The 17,828-nt window shown below is 51.5% G+C and overlaps 8 protein-coding genes across 8 annotated transcripts; 2 read left to right on the top strand and 6 right to left on the bottom strand.

Annotated features, from left to right (window-relative positions):
* Positions 1–710: 710 nt before the first annotated feature.
* COCCADRAFT_91978 (uncharacterized protein) lies at positions 711–956 on the bottom strand (the record flags this gene model as incomplete). The annotated part of the gene is made up of 1 exon (XM_007712520.1): positions 711–956. The coding sequence occupies one exon, from the start codon at positions 954–956 to the stop codon at positions 711–713; it is 246 nt and encodes an 81-aa protein (XP_007710710.1).
* A 1,975-nt stretch (positions 957–2,931) lies between these two features.
* On the top strand, positions 2,932–5,551 carry COCCADRAFT_24980 (uncharacterized protein; the record flags this gene model as incomplete). The annotated part of the gene is made up of 3 exons (XM_007712497.1): positions 2,932–2,991; positions 3,149–3,375; positions 3,421–5,551. The coding sequence occupies 3 exons, from the start codon at positions 2,932–2,934 to the stop codon at positions 5,549–5,551; spliced, it is 2,418 nt and encodes an 805-aa protein (XP_007710687.1).
* A 519-nt stretch (positions 5,552–6,070) lies between these two features.
* Positions 6,071–6,587, bottom strand: COCCADRAFT_35437 (uncharacterized protein; the record flags this gene model as incomplete). The annotated part of the gene is made up of 4 exons (XM_007712521.1): positions 6,071–6,216; positions 6,282–6,353; positions 6,462–6,524; positions 6,584–6,587. 4 exons carry the CDS (start codon positions 6,585–6,587, stop codon positions 6,071–6,073), a joined length of 285 nt encoding a protein of 94 aa, XP_007710711.1.
* Positions 6,588–8,470: 1,883 nt separating this feature from the next.
* On the top strand, positions 8,471–10,579 carry COCCADRAFT_3726 (uncharacterized protein; the record flags this gene model as incomplete). The annotated part of the gene is made up of 5 exons (XM_007712489.1): positions 8,471–8,527; positions 8,582–8,710; positions 8,766–9,078; positions 9,170–9,680; positions 9,739–10,579. 5 exons carry the CDS (start codon positions 8,471–8,473, stop codon positions 10,577–10,579), a joined length of 1,851 nt encoding a protein of 616 aa, XP_007710679.1.
* A 202-nt stretch (positions 10,580–10,781) lies between these two features.
* Positions 10,782–12,592, bottom strand: COCCADRAFT_35439 (uncharacterized protein; the record flags this gene model as incomplete). The annotated part of the gene is made up of 4 exons (XM_007712522.1): positions 10,782–11,068; positions 11,183–11,674; positions 11,811–12,184; positions 12,306–12,592. 4 exons carry the CDS (start codon positions 12,590–12,592, stop codon positions 10,782–10,784), a joined length of 1,440 nt encoding a protein of 479 aa, XP_007710712.1.
* Positions 12,593–13,841: 1,249 nt separating this feature from the next.
* COCCADRAFT_92090 (uncharacterized protein) lies at positions 13,842–14,663 on the bottom strand (the record flags this gene model as incomplete). Its single annotated transcript, XM_007712523.1, has 1 exon — positions 13,842–14,663. The coding sequence occupies one exon, from the start codon at positions 14,661–14,663 to the stop codon at positions 13,842–13,844; it is 822 nt and encodes a 273-aa protein (XP_007710713.1).
* Positions 14,664–15,321: 658 nt separating this feature from the next.
* COCCADRAFT_24985 (uncharacterized protein) lies at positions 15,322–16,605 on the bottom strand (the record flags this gene model as incomplete). The annotated part of the gene is made up of 1 exon (XM_007712498.1): positions 15,322–16,605. The coding sequence occupies one exon, from the start codon at positions 16,603–16,605 to the stop codon at positions 15,322–15,324; it is 1,284 nt and encodes a 427-aa protein (XP_007710688.1).
* Positions 16,606–17,007: 402 nt separating this feature from the next.
* COCCADRAFT_35442 (uncharacterized protein) lies at positions 17,008–17,556 on the bottom strand (the record flags this gene model as incomplete). Its single annotated transcript, XM_007712524.1, has 5 exons — positions 17,008–17,149; positions 17,198–17,288; positions 17,336–17,365; positions 17,421–17,447; positions 17,496–17,556. The coding sequence occupies 5 exons, from the start codon at positions 17,554–17,556 to the stop codon at positions 17,008–17,010; spliced, it is 351 nt and encodes a 116-aa protein (XP_007710714.1).
* Positions 17,557–17,828: the final 272 nt, after the last annotated feature.

Genomic DNA, 17,828 nt, shown 5'->3' on the forward strand with positions numbered 1-17,828 from the left:
GCAGGGAGTTTCAAAATCAAGATGCCCCTGCACAGCCGCAGGGTGCTGCGTGTCAGAGCCGAGACGGTGCATCGGGGCCTTGGACGTGCTCAAGGGCTTTGATTGCAACCGGTGCCTCCGCTTGTTCGACGACCTCACTGGTGTGCAAAGACGGGCGGTTTCCTGGCTGGGCTGAATAGTGGACATGCATCTCTGGCGTGGTACTGGCCAGAAAGCCTCTTGGTCCCCATGCAGTTAGACGTCCAAGAAGCAAGCTGATAAAGAATCGCCGCAGGAAAGCGCCACAGCGATCACTGATGTTGTTGTGCTTCACACTTGCAGTATCGCCGGTGCTGGGCGCGCGAACCGATGCGCTACCATGGACACGAGAGGACGGCGGGGTAGCCAAAAACGATTGGAAGGGGATCAACGCAAGCCCGAGGTAATTTACGAACCCTCGATAATTCCTATCAGAGTCGTCGTACATCATCAGCACTGGGGAATTGCGTGCATGGGCAGCACCATGAACATCGACTTGCATCTGTCTCACCGTCCAAGAACCGGCATTGTGCTGCAGGTCGGTGCATGCTGATTTCAGAGGCGTGCCCATGCTCCTAGCCCAGGAGTGCCAGAGCTTCAAAAGGACGAATGTTGCGGGTAGTAGTTGCAGTCGCACATCAAAAAGATGGTCGATGCTGGTGGTGTGTGGTTGGCGTGTGGAGTGCAAGGGGCTAATCTATTCTAGGTATGACTGCCACAAAGGCGCAGTGATCGGCCGGCAGGCGTAACGCCGATGGCCCGCTTAGTAGACGTCCATCCCTGCCTGCATCGCCTACTCCCATCATAGGGCCCCCAGTTGACTGAGGAGAGCCGACGTCGCATGTCCGACGCTTGTATGCCCATTCAACATTATTATCGCCGTTCCTCAGCCTTTCTTCGAAATATGGAGAGTCGACACGTATCTGCTGTGGCGTCATCCCACCCAGCTCCGGACCCTGACCCTGCTGCAGCCAAATCACCCAACTGCAGCGAAACAAGCCCTTGGCCGCTTCTCTATCGGCAACTATCTACCCTACCACGCCGACATCAATTCTGACGGACATGGGGACCCCCCGAGTCATCATATCTGCCACTCCCAGCCGTGAAACTGTACTTGTTACTTTTCCTGTGTTGCCTTGTTTCCTCTGGTAATGACCCAGGCGGCCCATTTCCCCAGCCAGAAAAAAAACACGACTTTCCCGTCAGTGGCATCCATTGTGGGTCAGCTGGTGGATTGTTGATCCTCTGCCATAATCAACATGAAGCCCCCGTATCCGATCAGCTGCTTATTGCTTTGCATCATTTACACAATAGCGGCCTTCACTGTGTATATTAGCTGTTCGGCTGAAGGCACCTCGGGGCATGGGCAACTCCGTTTGGCCGTCATCGAGCGAGGACACCAATACATCGCAATCACATAAAAAGTAAGGCCGGGATGACCTGCCACTTGCGTCACCGTGCTCAAGTCAAACCTACTGTTCGACTTCAGCTGACGACACGGGAGCTAATAGACACCTTTTCCAAATTTATGCCTCAAATTTAGAGATTACTAGGCTGTGTAGGCTTAATAAGGTATTTGGGCTCAACAGCACGGCTCAAGAACGTTATCGCACGGATAAGACAGGCATTAATTGAGGCTAAAGCAGAAAGACTGCGCGTTGACGGATAAACTGTGTCTACGGTTCTCATTTACCAGAATCTTGTTATCGATTATTTGTTGAACGGGATCGACCCAAGGGTACTCTAATGCGTATACAGGATGCACTGGTTGCACAGAGCTTATCTAGAATTAGGCTCATTTACTACCTGGAGCCCTAAAATAACGTTTCTGGCACGTCTTCCCGAAGCCCTAGTTCTGAATGAGGCGACGAACCTGATTAGCCGTTTTGTTCAACAGGAAGCGTGTAGTAGGGTACTCTACGACGAAAATAGTCACATGTGTAGTAAGACTGGTGCAGGCGTTTGGCCTTTCATCTTGAACCATCTTACTTACACAGGATCTCGCTATTTCGGGATACTTCCTGGAGCCTCTAAGAAATTTCTATTCTTGTGGCGATTCCCGATGGTCCGTCCTTCTGTTGTGCGACTGCATCCACTCTTACTTTATCTAGGCTGTGACACTGCATCTTAGGCCAGGCCCATTTCTGATTTTCGGCATGGAGTAGTGGACCGCCTGGGCGCGCTCATCGACCTACCAGTCTCACCAGGAGGCCACAACCGCATCGCCCCAACTCGATGACTTAGATTATAGCGCAACAATTGAAGCATATGCGCAACGATGCTATCCTGAGCTCAGATAGGTTGCAGTCGGAATAGGCTGAATAGTCGGCGCTGAAGCGCTCGCTGGTCTTTGTAGTAGTACATCTTGCGCAGCGCTCCAATTATTGACTTGAAAAGTCAAGAAAGTGCACTGCCCATCCTTGCATACTTATTACACTGTGTGAGCAAGTATGCACTCTCGATGTGGGTATTTGTTTTCGGGATCTACCGGCATGAGTATCTAGTGTCTCTCGTAGGGCTTCAAGGATGCGAAGATTTGCTAGGATCTATTTACGGGACGATCCAATGAACAGGGGCACAGTGGGCTCATAACCTAGACGAAGACACTCAACCATATCGCAAATTCATCACTGATATCGAACACTAATATTTTGTGAAGGGTCGACTCTCAACATGGTGATGGAAATGTGGGCGTCAGCGTCAAGCATCCTTCGTGTGCGTACTAGAGACACAAACGGGTGAAAGCGGGGCCAGACCTAGACCCCACTGATGGCGTTGATGCTCGTCACCGCCTAGGCTTCACGAATTCACACACCAGGTACTCAAAACCCGCAAATTTGCGAGATCGGGCACCCCAATCTGCATGTTTTTGAAATGCGCTGTTGAGCGCGTCTTCTGACAATACCTACTCCAATGTTGAATGTCGCCGTGTCCCCCGAAACAGCGCTCGGCGACGCATATCGTCCACTTTCTGTATGTTTTCAACATTGACTCGAGCCTAGCCCACATACCGCATGTACACTATCCCCACATCCTTCCCATATCCAAAGCTTTTGGTCCGAGTCGCCGATACCTGGAACCCTGCTAATCCGCCTTGAAGCTCCAATCACTCCCAAGTGAACTCCTCCAGCTCATTCTTGCCTACCTCGATACGCCCACGCTCAGGGACGTTGCCCTTGTCTCTCAAACGCTCCACCAACATGCGACCGATATCCTGTGGCAGAATATATGTCTGTCCGACCAGTGGACGCTACACAAAAAGGAACAGACCGACCAAATCTGGTGTGACAGAGGGCGCGGAGAACCTGACGACCATGATGACACACCAATTATCCAGAAGTTGTATATACTGGCAACGTAAGTAAGATCGGAGGAACACGACTAGTCCGCTGACACTTGTAGCAATCCTGCCATCGCATCCAAAGTCCAAGTTGTTACCCATCGCTGCTATCTGCCTACCCCGAACATCTTCAGCGAACTTCCGCGAATGCGATTTGACGCCGACAACCTCTCTCAGGACGAACGACTACATATCCTCCTCAAACTAGCCTTACGAAACTTGGTCAACGTACATACCCTACGAATAATATACGGGCATTGGAAGCTCACAAATGCGCTCGTTGCAGGCTTTCTTGACGAAAATCGTCCACGCAATGTACCGCTTCGCAAGCTCTGGCTAGAATGTTGTTGTTTTGAAAAAGACGCACTGTACTGGCTTCTACCACACAAGACAACTGGTCTGGAAAGCATCCGGCTACGTAGGCTTGGAAACGAAATGTTTGATTCGACACAAAGGCAACGCTTGAAGTTAATGGAATTCAAACTCTCAAGAGGTGGCCAACGAGATTTTCCAATTCACAACGGGGCTGGCGGGTTCACTAGAACTACGGTCTATCTCACCGAAGAAGGACTGCCTACTCGAGGAATTCAGCCATCAACAGAAGATTTCATCAGAAAGGGAAAGGCTTTCGATGCAGTCATGTGGGAAGAGCTTCCGGAAATTAGAGAATACGTCGATGCAAATCCAGTGGAATTTGCACCTACAACATTTGGCCCGATTGCGCCTGATGTGAGACCTCCCTTAGAGTGGCTGATCGCATGTTCTGCATCTACTCTCACAAGTCTGAATTTGGACTGGGTACATTGGCGCCGTCGAGAAGAAAGCTCCAGCTATCCTGTCAATTCTGGGCATTTTCTGTATGCGCTTAGCAAGATGCGATTTCCACAACTCCGCGCGTTCCAAGTCCGGAATGCAGTTTTACCACTCACAAAGCTTCCCGATAACATCTACCTTCTGGAGGACACCTTTCTTGACTTCCTCGAGGCACACCCCAAGATCCTGTGTCTTGGTTGGCCAATAGACAAGGTCTATGGCCATACCAAGCCATCTGTTGATGTCCAGGCTCGATCGCAGAGGCTAGTTGCACACATGGCTACAATGCTGACGGATCTCCGGATGGACGCACAACATGTGGGACACTGCGAGCCAGTGACAGACGAATCTGGGACAATTGAAGGAGCCCAAGAGCGGACGCGTCGAAGAAGGTTCATCGCAGAGTTTGCTCCGCACATGCGCAAAGTAAAGCAGATCAAGATAGAAGGCGGGATCCCACGAGACGAGAAGCGCGAGTTGATCCGAGCCCTTCACTGGTGTCCGCTCAAAAAGATTGTTATGATAGGCGGATCATTTCCCGCAGGAAACACATGGGGTGCAAGAGGCTACTCGCTCAAAGCCCTCGATCCAGGCCAAGACGGCTCCGACGTCTTCTACGCTCTCGAGAACGAAGATCTAGACGGCATGCTCGCCGCCTATCGCCGCGGCTTCCATAGACCCCTAGACTTCACCTTTGAGCCCAACTACGGCTGGCCACCACAAGCCCCTCTCCTCCACACCATAGCCCTGCACCACGCTTCCACCATTGAAGAACTCAAAATCTGCGGCTACAACGGCTGCCCCATCCTCTCCCACCCAACCCCCATCGCCAACCCCCTCCTCACCGGCCTCCGTTCCTTCGACAACCTCAAACAACTCGTCCTTTCTTTCTGGCTCCTCACCTGGCACGAAGATTCCTACCGCGACGCGGAAATCATTCAGTCGTGGCTCGACACCCGGTCTCCATCTTCCACCGCACTCACAGTCGTCACGCCCCCAGCGTCACCTACTACAGATCAGCCCGTCGACCCAGGCCACTTCCCAAACTTCGGCTACCACCGTGCTGCGCCGCGTCCCCAGGAGTTTAATCGCTGGGCCGTGGCGCTCAAGACAAAGTTCTCGCCCTCGGCGCTGGCGTATCGTGTTGCGAGAGATATAGGACCGTATTTGAGTCCATTGGCTAAAGAGAGGAAGGGCGGTGTTAGAGTTAGAGCGAGTTTCTGTCTAGGGGCGCATGAGGAGAGGAGAAGTGCAAGTGATATTTTTGATTTGGACATTAGGGTTGGCGTTGGGGATCAGGTGCTCGAGTTTGTGGGGCCGAGAGAGGAAGGCGAGACGGGGAGGTGGTGGAAGAAACTTGAGGAACGGCGGTGGTTTTGATGTGTGCTAGGTGAGAGTACATGTGCATTGTTGTTGTTCAAATTTCTGGCTGTTGTCTGTTAGTGGCATGTTCTGATTAGTACATGCTATGCGCATCATATAGCTGTTTCCGAGACAGTCTGATTTAAGTCTGCGAGATGGGTAAATAGGTCAGGGTTGGCGGTCAAAAGCGGCGTTTTTGTATATTTCCAATCACTCAACAAACGACATGGCGTCAGCAGGTTCTGGCACTGCAGTTGGCTTGATTCATGCTTTCATTTCAAGACTTCATTCCGAGAGAACATGATGAAAATTTTCCGTAGTTGTGCCTCCAGAGCTATACGCTCAAACGGTCATGGCCATCCTCATTCGTCATGTAGGATGGACAAGCAACCGGGAGAGGGATGACAGAACGCCCCATGCCGAGCAATACCATTTGCTTGTAGAAGAACCCCGCTTTACGATCATGCACCCGTTCCGAATGGCCTTCCATCGCGCCTCTACTCCTCCGCACTTGACCCGCTCATAGTGTCGATTCGTTTACGAGGAGTTGACGGTGGGGCCCTTGGCGCCTTTGGGGGTACCGGTTTGGAATCCGTTGCTGAACTTGCGGTTGACGGTCTTGAGGTATCGCATGCGGCCGGTACCGGTGGTCTTCCTTCGCTTGGCCTTCTCGCCCCAGTTGACTGTCCTGTGTTAATTGCTTGTCTGGTTCGGTGTGTGCGCGCGTTTGCACTCTAGGTAAACGTACACTTGCGGGTCTTAGCAGCAGGGTAGCCGCATGAGGCGCAGGTGTGCTTCTGGATGTGAAGGGATCGGCGACCTGTAGATTTCCCGTCAGTCCCTGTGGCCGATGTCTTTCCTCTCTCTCAACAGCTCCAATCCAAGCAACTGTATGTCCAGTGCTATCGTCCAGGGAGGAATTACGTACCGCAACGCCTGCAGAGCGTGTGCGTCTTGTTGTGGCGCTTTCCGAAACTGGAGGTACCCTTCGCTATATCATAGTCAGTCTCCAAGCTTGAGGTCGAACGGGCATGTGGGAGCGCAGCGTACTCATTTTGGCTGGGGACTGTTGAAAATATTTGTCAGTAATTGGGCAGTAGCAACAAATTGGCAGAAGAACATACCTTGTGACGCTGTTGTTAGTATCGGAGGGTGGTGTTGTCGCGAATTGTCGTGCGCTTTGGAGAAGTCTCGGGTAGCGAATTTCGAACATTGTGTGAGACTAGTCAATTTTGGCTTAGCGCGATTCACGCCAGAGCGCAACCAGCGAACAGCCTAAGGACTCACGTCAACATCATCACGCAACGGCCATCGACATTGAAAAAATACCAACAATTTTCGTTGCATCACGCTCAAATCACCCACAGCTGCTAAATTCATGTATGGTCGAACTCTGTTCCAGCCAAGGCGGCACCACTCGCACCTACTTTGGGAAGATGAGAGGACAGCATACATGCTGATGACATCCTCCACATAATGTGCACAGATCGAATCAATTAATTGAGCATCACAGTAGCGCTGGCTTGAGTGTTGATGCTAGAGTACCAAGCATATTTTGCAAGGTTGAGGCTGCGGAGAGTACTAATCTACAACCACTAGTCTACACTTGCCGTACTACATCAAGGACCCTGTCTCAGCTCTACTTTTCGAACATGCCATCTTTGACTCGTATTGGGCGTATTGGACAGATGATCTCGCTTGGACTAGCAATCTGTAGACTCTTGGACTGACCTGCAAGACGACATGGCAAACAGACGCACGTGGGTAGACTTGATTGGATCAGAGCTTCATTCACGATGTGAAGAGCTGAATAGGAAATTATGAAACGCATACCAAGAAGGCAGACTTGTGTTGCGCCTTGGACGCGTGGACTATCATCTACGGAAGCCAGATGGGAATCGCCCCAAGACCCCCACACGGGATTCCAGGCTACCCAATCCACCTTCGACTTCAGGAGGACTCGCGACAATCCCTGCACGTGTCTTGTCCGCAGGGTGATGCATGAATAGCATTTGCTCACAAGACCCTTGAGACTCGGTGTTACTGGTTGATGATATCTGATCCAGATCGCTGTCTGTACGCGGCTCAGTACTAGGTATGTGACATTTGTGCACAAAAACCATACTATCTCAACGTCTGCAAGACCCGCAGACGTGAGGCGGCCACCAATATGCTCCTTCAACCAAGCAGTCAAGCACAAGCCAGGACGGCTGGAGAGCACGGCAGATCGTGACTCAGCACACCGGAAGCTGCTTACTCCCACGTGAAAGGCTTGAATTTCGGTGCCCATTCCGCCCCAAGGGCTTACGCACTTGTCATCCCAGGATGAAAACCACCACAACATCCCAATACAATGGTTTGTGGCACCGCGGATATGTCACGCCATCCCACGGGCACATAACTCAATTGCCCCCCTCAAACAGTACACGGGCTGAACGAGACACGAGGCGTGCCGTCATGTCAAGACTGGCATGGGTGTCGTTCTGAAGGGTTGCGTGTGCAGCCAATCAGGCGCCAAAACGTGAGCTCGTGCTTGTCCCTGTGGTGCAACTCCGAAATGCCTCCCACCCAGCATTCACAGCTAAGCTCTATCGCCCGGCTTCTACTGTCATTCTGGCTTGGCCCCCTCGGTCTTCTCTACCAATTGGTGTCCAGCGGGATGGTATTTTGGACGTCTGGTCCAACCTGGTCTCGCCTCCTCGGCATGGACCTTGCGTTCGTAATGCCAAATCGTCCCTGCAGTGGCATGTTGGAGCATGCTATATTGACTCGCTTGCGATTCCATGGGACATCTGATCGCTGAATACCACCGGCTTACTTCCATATACTGCGAGGCAGCCAACCTGATCTATTCTTTGTCGTCGCGTCTAATCTTATGAGTGCTCTTTGGTTTTGAAGGTCAATTTTCTTCCAGAGCACTCACCTTGACTGCCAGTCATGCCGTCTTTCGGACGTACTGGAAATGCGGCGTACCGAGATGTCCCTGGCGTCTATGTGAGTACTGATGTACACAACCTGATACCACGGCCTTACTAATGGGGCTACTAGACTCACATTGCAGACCCTAATGAGCGCCGGCGCATGGCCCTCGCTGAGGTGGATAAAGCACCCTTCGGATGGTATCATGTGCGCCTAGCTGTGGTCACTGGCATAGGCTTCTTCACAGATGCTTACAGCGTACGTCTAACAATGAACCCGACCATACGGACATGGGGCTAACGACTATCTCCAGTTGTTCGCAATCAATCTCACAGTCATATTGCTAGGCATTGTGTATTGGCAAGATGCAGACAACCGTGGTGTCATGCCTCACAATGCCGATACAGCCATCAAAGTTGCCACATCCGCCGGCGCAATCTTTGGACAGTGCGTCTTTGGATACTTGGGCGATTATCTTGGACGAAAAAGAATGTACGGTGTCGAGCTCATGATCATCATCGCAACGACCCTTGCGCAATCGCTTTGTGGAGAATCTGCTACCCTGTCAATTGTCGGTGTTCTTATCTTCTATCGCGTAATCATGGGAATTGGTGTGGGCGGTGACTGTAAGTGTGATTTCCAGTCTGTTTTACAGCTCTAGAATTTCTGGTTGGAATCAGCTACGTAAGTTCGTAGAGACGCTAACAATCGCTCTAGATCCACTCAGCGCTGTCATTACAGCTGAATTCGCCAGTACACGCTACCGAGGAGGCATCATAGCCGCCGTCTTTGCAATGCAAGGCCTCGGGCAGTTGGCTTCGGCACTGGTAACACTCATAGTGGTTGTGATTTACAAAGACCATCTAGTCGTAGCAACAGGGGTTGGCGAATGCGTAGGAGAATGTGCAATGCACGTAGACAAGATGTGGCGCATCATCATTGCATTCGGCGGCATTCCCGGCTGGTTCGCATTATACTACCGACTGACAGTTCCCGAGACACCAAGATACACATTCGATGTGCTGTACGATGTCGAAAAGGCCTCCGTCGACGCGAGAAAGTACCGCTATGGCAAGCAAGGAAACGAAGTCGATCCCGTAACCCAGGCCAAGGCACACAGCGAAATGGCCAAGTACAAGACCCCGCGACCTTCTTTGGGAGAACTATTCCGCTTCTTCTCACAAAAGCGTCAAGCTATCCGGATCTTTGGAACCTCAATGTCTTGGTTGTACGGCTCCCTCAGCCCCACCCCCATCCCAACACCTCACCAACTAACCACCCTCTAGTTTCCTCGATCTCGCATTTTACGGCCTAGGCTTCAGTTCCGCCTCTCTCATGGCCATCATGGGCTTTGAGCAAGGCGACAACCTCTACATGTACCTCCGCAACACCGCCACCGGCCAAATCGTGCTCATCTGCGCCGGCGCGCTCCCCGGCTACTGGCTCACTGTCTTCACCGTCGACAAACTTGGCCGCAAACCCATCCAAATCACCGGTTTCGCCATCTTAACAGTCATATTCTGCGTCCTGGGTTTTGCATGGCAACATCTTACAAAGAAGCACTTGCTAGCGCTCTACGTCCTCGCTCAGTTCTTCTTTAACTTTGGTCCAAACGCCACTACATTTATCACCCCCGCGGAAATCTTTCCGACACGAGTACGCAGTACGGCGCATGGATTCAGCGCGGGCATGGGAAAGCTAGGAGCGGTATTTGCGCAGATATTCTTTGCGCCCATGATTAAAAGGGGTGCCACGCATGATAACCCCACACCTTGGATCCACGGCGTCATGCAGATTTTCGCTCTCTTCATGTTCCTTGGTATGCTGACAAGCTTTCTTGTTCCTGAATCTAAACGTGCGAGGTTGGAGGAGCTGGCGGGCGAGAAGGATGATGTGTATGAGTTACAGGCGAGTTTGTGGCGGAGAGGCGGTGTTGCGGGGGCTACGGGCGTTGCCAGTGGAGGCGATGCGGAACACGCGCTGGGCAACTCGACAGTTGTGGTTGCGAGGGGGAGTGGAAGTATGTGGAGTACAGATAAGGGGTCTGAGAGTGGGGGGAGGGAAGGCGAGGGAGAGAAGGGGTGGTGGCGGCATAAGCATAGTGAAGGATATGGGTATGCTGTTTGAAGCCTCCTGTAAAATATGTATTATCCCCGAGTTTGAATTTTTTTACTTTTCTGATTCCCTATTCCTGCGCCTTTACCCATGTTTTCCATCATTTTGAACCCAGTATATGCAGATACCCAAATATGTAAGAATTAGAAACCACGGAAACTTTTACCTCCCACAAAAAACCCACGTGACAAATCCCATTCACCATACCTGACCCTTATACTTTCCACCCTTTCTTCTGCTTCCTAACGGTCATAGCCCACAAAACAGCCAAAGTCACCGTTCCCAGTAAAAGGAAAATCCCACTCCACAACTGCACACCGATGAAGTCTGTCCGACCATTCTCCTTCTTAAGCAGCATACTCGCAATCGGGGGGCCAATAAGCGTAGCGATGCTGCTCGCACTCCACGACATACCGAGGCGGGTACCCAAGCGGGACATATCCGTCGTGATACTAGCGAACGCCGCCGCCGGCAAAGTGACGAGACCTGCCGAAAAGAAGCCTGTTGTGACGATCAGCAACTGAATTCTCTTCTTCCCAAAAAAGAAAACGAGGCAGAAAAGAAGAAGGGGAAAGAAAGCAGGAGGAGGGGGAAAAAAAAAGAAGGGAAACATACCCCACAAAACACTAAAAGCCCTAAAACTCTTCTCATCCTCAATCGACAACCAGCTCAGGGCCAAAATCCCACTGCACGTCGAACACAGCGCCCACGTAAGTATAGGACCCATGTACTGCGCCAGAAACCCGACAGCCAATCTGCCAAAGAAACTGCCGGCGATAGCAATGACAAGCATGTACAAGGCAGCCTTCTCGTCCGTGCCAAGGCGCTCACGGGCATACGTAGGGATGTAAAAGTACGGGATGTTGTAGCCGAGGAAGGCGGTGAAGGAGGCGAGGGTGAACATGAGGAAGAGGCTATCGTGGAGGGCTGATTTATCGAAGAGGGCGCGGCGCTTGCGCGGTTTGTTGAGCCAGGCGGAGCCCGAGAGGAGGCAGGGGATGCAGAGGAGGGCTGTGATGAGGGCGACGAAGCCGAGGGAGCGGATGGCCCAGGCGAAGGAGACGCGGTGGACGAGGTTGTTGAACATTATTATGTAGATGATTGCTCCTTTTTTGGTGTAAACATGTCAGTTTGATTTTCTTCCTTCTTTCTCTCTGTTGTGTGTATGTGTGAGAGACTTCTGTGCGTTTTCGTTTTTTTTTTCGAAGGGACAAAATAAGAGTGGATGGGGGGGAAACCTTACCGACGGCAATCCCACTCATGACGATTCCCAGTGCAACGTTTCGCCTCTTGTCGAACCATACGCCTACCAGGGCTAAACTGGGGATGTACAGTAGGCCGGCGCCCAAGCCCATGCATATACCCTGGCTGAGGAAGACTTGCCAGTACTTGGTTGATAGACTCAGCATCATGACGCCGAATACGACGAGGAAGTTGCCGACGAAGAGCATGGAGCGGAAGTATCCCATGTCAAAGAGTGGGCCGGAGAGGACGCCGACGAGAATTAGGAGACAGGCTTGAGTTGTGCCGATCCATGATATGGAGGAGGCTGAGGAGGAGGAGAGAAGCGAAGTGCGGTAGTAGGATTGGAATGCGCCGTATGTTAAAGTGAAACCCCTGTAAAATAGATCATATTGGTAAGTGTTTAAGTTCATGTTTGTGTATGATGTTTCGAAACATATTGCTTGGCATATTTGGGGTAAGTCACGGGTGATGCTCGGGATGGAGACGGACGCACCAGATGTTCATGTAAATCAAGAAGCCGCCTAGGACTTTGAGCCAGGCGTGGAGTCCACCATCAGGAGCTGGTGGCAGACCGGATTCGGCAGTGAGTGTTGAGCGTGCATCTAATTGCGCTTCTTTATCTGGTGCCATGCTAGTGCTTCCTGTTACGTCTTGTTCGTCATGTTGCTCGACTACCTCTTCGCTATGCTGTTCAGATGAGGTACAGCTGTATTCGTCTTGCGAGACAGCCTTGCCATCGATGATGGGCTCCTTGTTCCCGACTATCGAATGCGACGTCATCTGGATGTTTTCGCAGCCTTTCCTTCTCCGTTTCGCTTTTGCTTTCTACCTTAATGAAGCCTTTGAAATGGGATCTTTCCAGCAACTGCGGGGGTGTTTCGAGTTTGTCGAAGGAAATATCCCGACTCAAGTCATTCCAAGCTATAGCAGGCGACCTGGACTAGAGCCAATATTTAAACACAAACTCTCTCTTGATAAAACGAAGCCTGTGAGAAGGACACCGGTGTACAGGAATGGAAATCGAGCTCGGAACAAAAAGAGAGAGAGTAGTCCGGCATGCGGAATAACATCATATGCGGAATAAACACATCATGCGCGGAAATGGGTCCGTTGTATAAAGTGACCCACAAATGTTCTAGCGTATGCGTATGTGCTCGTCATCCTTGGGAATAGCCAAGCCTCTTCTTCTTTGGCTGCGTTGGCGTGTCTGTGTGCGGGACGAACGGCAGCTGCCGAGGTCGGAGTAATGCAGTGACTGGATCCTACACGTGACATATAGCAGAGTAATGAAAGGCATTTGACAAGCTCCTTGTACAGGTCAGCAAACATCTATCATTGGTTCATTGATGTCAGCCGCCATTGCGTGTTACGGCACTACTATAGGCAACTATAAGGACCGATTATTAGCAATTCAAGCTAAAGTTTGTGCCAATTGGAATGGGTAAAAGAGCTGCATACAAGTCCAGATCATTCCATCGCCGCACCAGCATGTAACAATAACTCCGTATCGCGACCCGGCAACATGGGCTGAGTCTGTGTCCCGAATGACCGGTGTACATCATTATTGAACGTTTGTGGATATCCGCTCGGTCTGAGCTAGGTTTGATCATTAATATAGCGGAAAGCATCCGGGTTTAAGTGTCAAACACCGTATGCTGTGAATGGAATCCCATTTACATCTTATGGCGTACTAGTGTTTTCTCATGATTGCTGATCGCTGCCTCTACAACTTAAAGAGAAGAGCTCCGAGCTTGGCGATATACAAGTAGTGAACCGCGAAGAGACAATGAAACGTCCGAGTAGAGAAATCAGCTTTCAATTGATATATCCGCCAAGTGTTTGAGAAATCGACAATCGCAGTTCGTCCGGCAGTCTGGAAAGTATAGCCCGCAAGAAATGTAACACAACCGCGCCGGTGCTGTCCAAGCTGCTTAGCTGGGTCCGTTCGCGGGATCGAAGTTCTGTCCAAGTTGCTCCTTGGGCGCTCCTGCACCAACTCAAGAAAATCATCACCACTGTATTTCGAAGCTCAAGCAGCTGGCTTTGCGAACTTGGCTTTCCTGGCCTCTGCTGCGGCCCGGTCCTTCTCACTCATCCAGTTGTTGCCCCCTCCACCGCTACTCTTATTCTCGCTACGACGATCATCCCGGCCATCCCTGTTCCGGTTATCCCGACGTCCTCCCCGGCCTCCAGTACGTCCAGATTCGCGGCGCTTGTTGCTAGCAGCATCATCGCCACCTTCGCGTCCACGCTTCTGGCGGCGCTCTGGAAGAGCCTCATCAAGACCCTTGGGTGGCCCAACCTCTCCAAATTTCTTAGCCCTTTCCAACTTCTTAAGACCTTCATCATCTTCGAACTTTGTGCCGAACTTGAGGGCGCGCTTCTTGCGCTTCTCAATCTCTTCGTCAAGGTTCGTTGCGGCAAGGCCTCTTGAGTAGTCAGGAGCGGGCTCTTCCTTCTTCTCCTCTGGCTCCGTCTTTGCGGCTCCGTCCACGGCGCCTTCAGCTGGGGCGTCTACAGTCAGGTCGTCGGTTTTGGCGAGATCGATATCGGCTACTTGGTTCGGTACTGCTTGCGGGTTCGGTGGCTGGCCCTCACCTCCGGCCTTTTCGACTGTCTCTTTGTTGGAAGTGACGGCCTCAGCAGGCGCTGCTGTCGCAGGCGCCGCAGCAGCTTCGTCGTCATCCCAGTCGATCTCATCCTCTGCGCCGGCAGCAGGCTTCGCGCTGGCCTTCTCATCGTCTTTTTGTAAGCGCTCGACCATCTCGGCCTTCTTGCCAGTGTGAGGTAGCTTGCGCTCTTTGAGGAGCGCTGAAAGCTCGTCGTTCTTCATCTTCGCGTATTCCGTCATGGTTGCGCTAGGATTGGGCTGTGTAGGTAACGTAGTAGGCTTGACGCGACGCGAACAGGGACGCGTAAAGGGGAGGCGACGAAGCTTCTCAAAGGTCGTGGAGAAGTGTGCGCAAATTAGTAAAAGGTGGTAGACACGTTGATGAAGAGAGAAGAAGAAAAAGTGAAAGCGCGAAAGGTGTTTGATGAAGGTGTTGCTGGTCGAGGTTGAAACAATGATTGTGCTCGAGGCGACCGTGGATCGATTGAGTGGAGCTGCGACCATTCAAGCTAGTCTGCTTTCGGTGCCCCGCATCTACCAATTGCTTTTCGCCAACCCTGTTGTTTCAGGTTAGAGTTCACAACAATGGACAATGCTCGCAATAGGAAATGCCTCAGAGAAGCATCCATGTCCCGGTGTATCTTCTGCGCATGCAGTTATGGATTTTGGAGGGTTCTAGTGGCGGTTCATTCAGACATGATTACATATGCGTACACAGAAGTAAGCGTAAGATGGTTAGACCTAATTTTGCCAGTTACAAAAAGCACTTTGATGAGCAAGGGTAGGACTGCAGGTACGCAGACTGAACCAATGGGCTGATGCATCGCCGGTGATATGAAGCTTTCTGTGCTTATTTCATCGTTGCTCGCCGGGACGGGTCAAGATCGACGGTTTGTCTTTATCTGGTCACAGCAGTCCTTGCCCTCTTTCGCGACCAATTAGCATCCTCAAGTCTGCTCGTGGCTTCATGAGAATCTTCCAGCTTGTGCTTGCCAGGAGACATTCTATCTCCCGAGTATGTAGCTGATCCCCAATGATCATTATTCCGTTCGTTGTTGGTGACCATTTTGTCTTCTCGCGTCAGACTTGAAGGCTCTGAACGGATTGTATGACCACTCATATGCGTACCGTCCTGCATCAATGCCATTTCCAGCGCCATTGACTTCACAACGTTTTCTTTGTGGCCGCTTTCATCATCCTTTGTTTTGTGCACCCCACAGGGCTGTGTGCTGAGATTGGACAGATGCTTCGCCTTCTGAACGAGGAAGCTGACTTTGTCTGCATGAGGCGTCTCCGGTTGCGTAGTAGCAGCTATATGAGTTGACTCGGGCATGTTCATCTCCTCAATCCGGCCACTGGTCTTATCTTGGGAGCATGGGTATTGTGCATCTGTAGCACACTGTCGGACGAGGGCTTTGTTTGGTTGCTGCTGAGAGTTGATCACTTGCTGTTGCACGTCCATCTTCTTCTGCCATTCCTGCTCACTCTTGCGCACCTTTGCCAACCATGCTTGATCAAGAAGATCATTGACCGTGTTTTGGTGGACTCGCTCGACTTCACGATCGAAATCTAGTTGTGCATTTAGGCCCTTGATCCGCCGGTCCTCAGCTGTTTGACTGGCACCTATGACTTTGTTGATTGTACCTCGCCACTTCTTTATAAGATTCACCAGCCTTACAACACTCACGCTGGTTCGTCCAAGGGTATGCTCATCTATAAATTTAATGACTGCATCCATGCTGTCTGAAATGTCATGAAGCGGTTCGTATGGGACTGCTGAGGTAGACCCAGAACTGCTACCAAGGTCATTATAGGAGCATGCTTTGTTTGTAGAGTTTGCTGCCCAGGTGCTGGTTGGAAAAAGCCTCGGTTTGACTTTGATCACTGCAGGCTTCGCAAAAGGTATGCTCAAGCCATGTTTTTGCAGGGGTTTCCTTGGCGCCTTCCCTTCGTGTTGGCCGCGAACTGCCTCGGTGGCTTTTTGTATGAGGGGTCCGTAGTTCCGTACACCCCTGCTGAGCCTGATGGTTCTGCCGCTATCGCTTTCGTTGTCACTATCGCTCTCGCTGTCACTGCTAGGCGTGAAGTGGAATAAGTTACGTCTAGTGAAACCTGGGCGACGGCTGTGAGTTGCAGGAGATTCATGTGAGCTAGACGTATTGTTTCCAGAGAAGAAAGTCATTTTCCGGATGTGTATCCCTTGCTGGAGGAAATAAGCGGTTGGGCAAGGTCACGAGTTGGTTGTGCAGGCTTTCGTGGCTTCTGCAGCGATTGTTGTGGGGTAAGAAGAGAGTCAGTGCAACATGCAAACAAGAGTTGTGGCGTGAGATACACGCCCAGGTGCAGTGATGAGTGAGCCAAGGGTCTACAGCGCAGTGATATTCTCTAGGATCACGGTGAATGCTAACTGTGAAGCCAGTGCTAGACAAACCTTTTGTGTGTGAACCTCTGCGGTTACTGTATTCCAGCTGCACTATTAAGGGCAACCTCGCTACTTATCATACACGCCTATGTAGTTTTCATCTCCAATCGTACTTGTTTTACAACTGTAAAATATTCCAAGATGTTGCAGGCAACCCAAAATCTAGTTCTTCTCATTGCCAGCGGCGCGTGGGTATTGGAAGCTCCTGGGGAGGATCATAGGTCTGCGGTTGGCGCTGTTAAAGGCCTGTGTAGCAATTGGGGAACTTTCTGTGCGGATGGTGGTGCCAATGGCCATGAAGAAGCTGGTGGGATGTCAGCGCAAAAGAGATTGCAAGGCGGGCAATGCATACCCAAAGGTCGCAGCTGAGCCCATCATGTATTGGCCGAGTGTTCTAAGCATTCCATTTGGTCCTGGGCCGAATCGAACAATGTTGGTGAATCCTATGACCGTCAGAACGAGTGCGGGGGACATTGACGGCAGTGCGCACCAAAAATGAAGCCAATGATTAGACCAACGGCTGGACATGTGTTAGGACGCTCGAATCTTTCAGGTGTGGTTGTGGAAAAGCATACATCCGCCCATCATGCCACCCATCTTGACTGCATGGTGTTAGACGTTTTCAAGCAGATGCGAGCACGGGAGCATACGCTTGTCAAGCGTGGAGGGGCCATGGGCGCCCTGGGGCATGGATCCGACTGGCACAGGCATTGTGAGGGCGCTGCGAAGGACTGAGGGCGAGAGATGGAGAGAGGGCGCGAGGGGAGGCAGAAATGGGTTGGCAGCTGCAGCGACGGTCCCGCATTGAAGCTTGCACTTGCTCTGGCCGCCGCGGCTCGAGCAGCAGCGCCAAGCGGACACCACCCAAGTCTGGGGAAAGCATAACCGTAGGATGCCCAAAGCAGCTAGCTGAGTCTGTAGTAGTCCATGTACGAGGACGTATGTATGTATGTATGTATGTATGCATGTATTTTTATCACTAT

Source organism: Bipolaris zeicola (assembly GCF_000523435.1).
Source record: "Bipolaris zeicola 26-R-13 unplaced genomic scaffold scaffold_45, whole genome shotgun sequence".
In the NCBI taxonomy this organism is placed as follows: domain Eukaryota; kingdom Fungi; phylum Ascomycota; class Dothideomycetes; order Pleosporales; family Pleosporaceae; genus Bipolaris; species Bipolaris zeicola.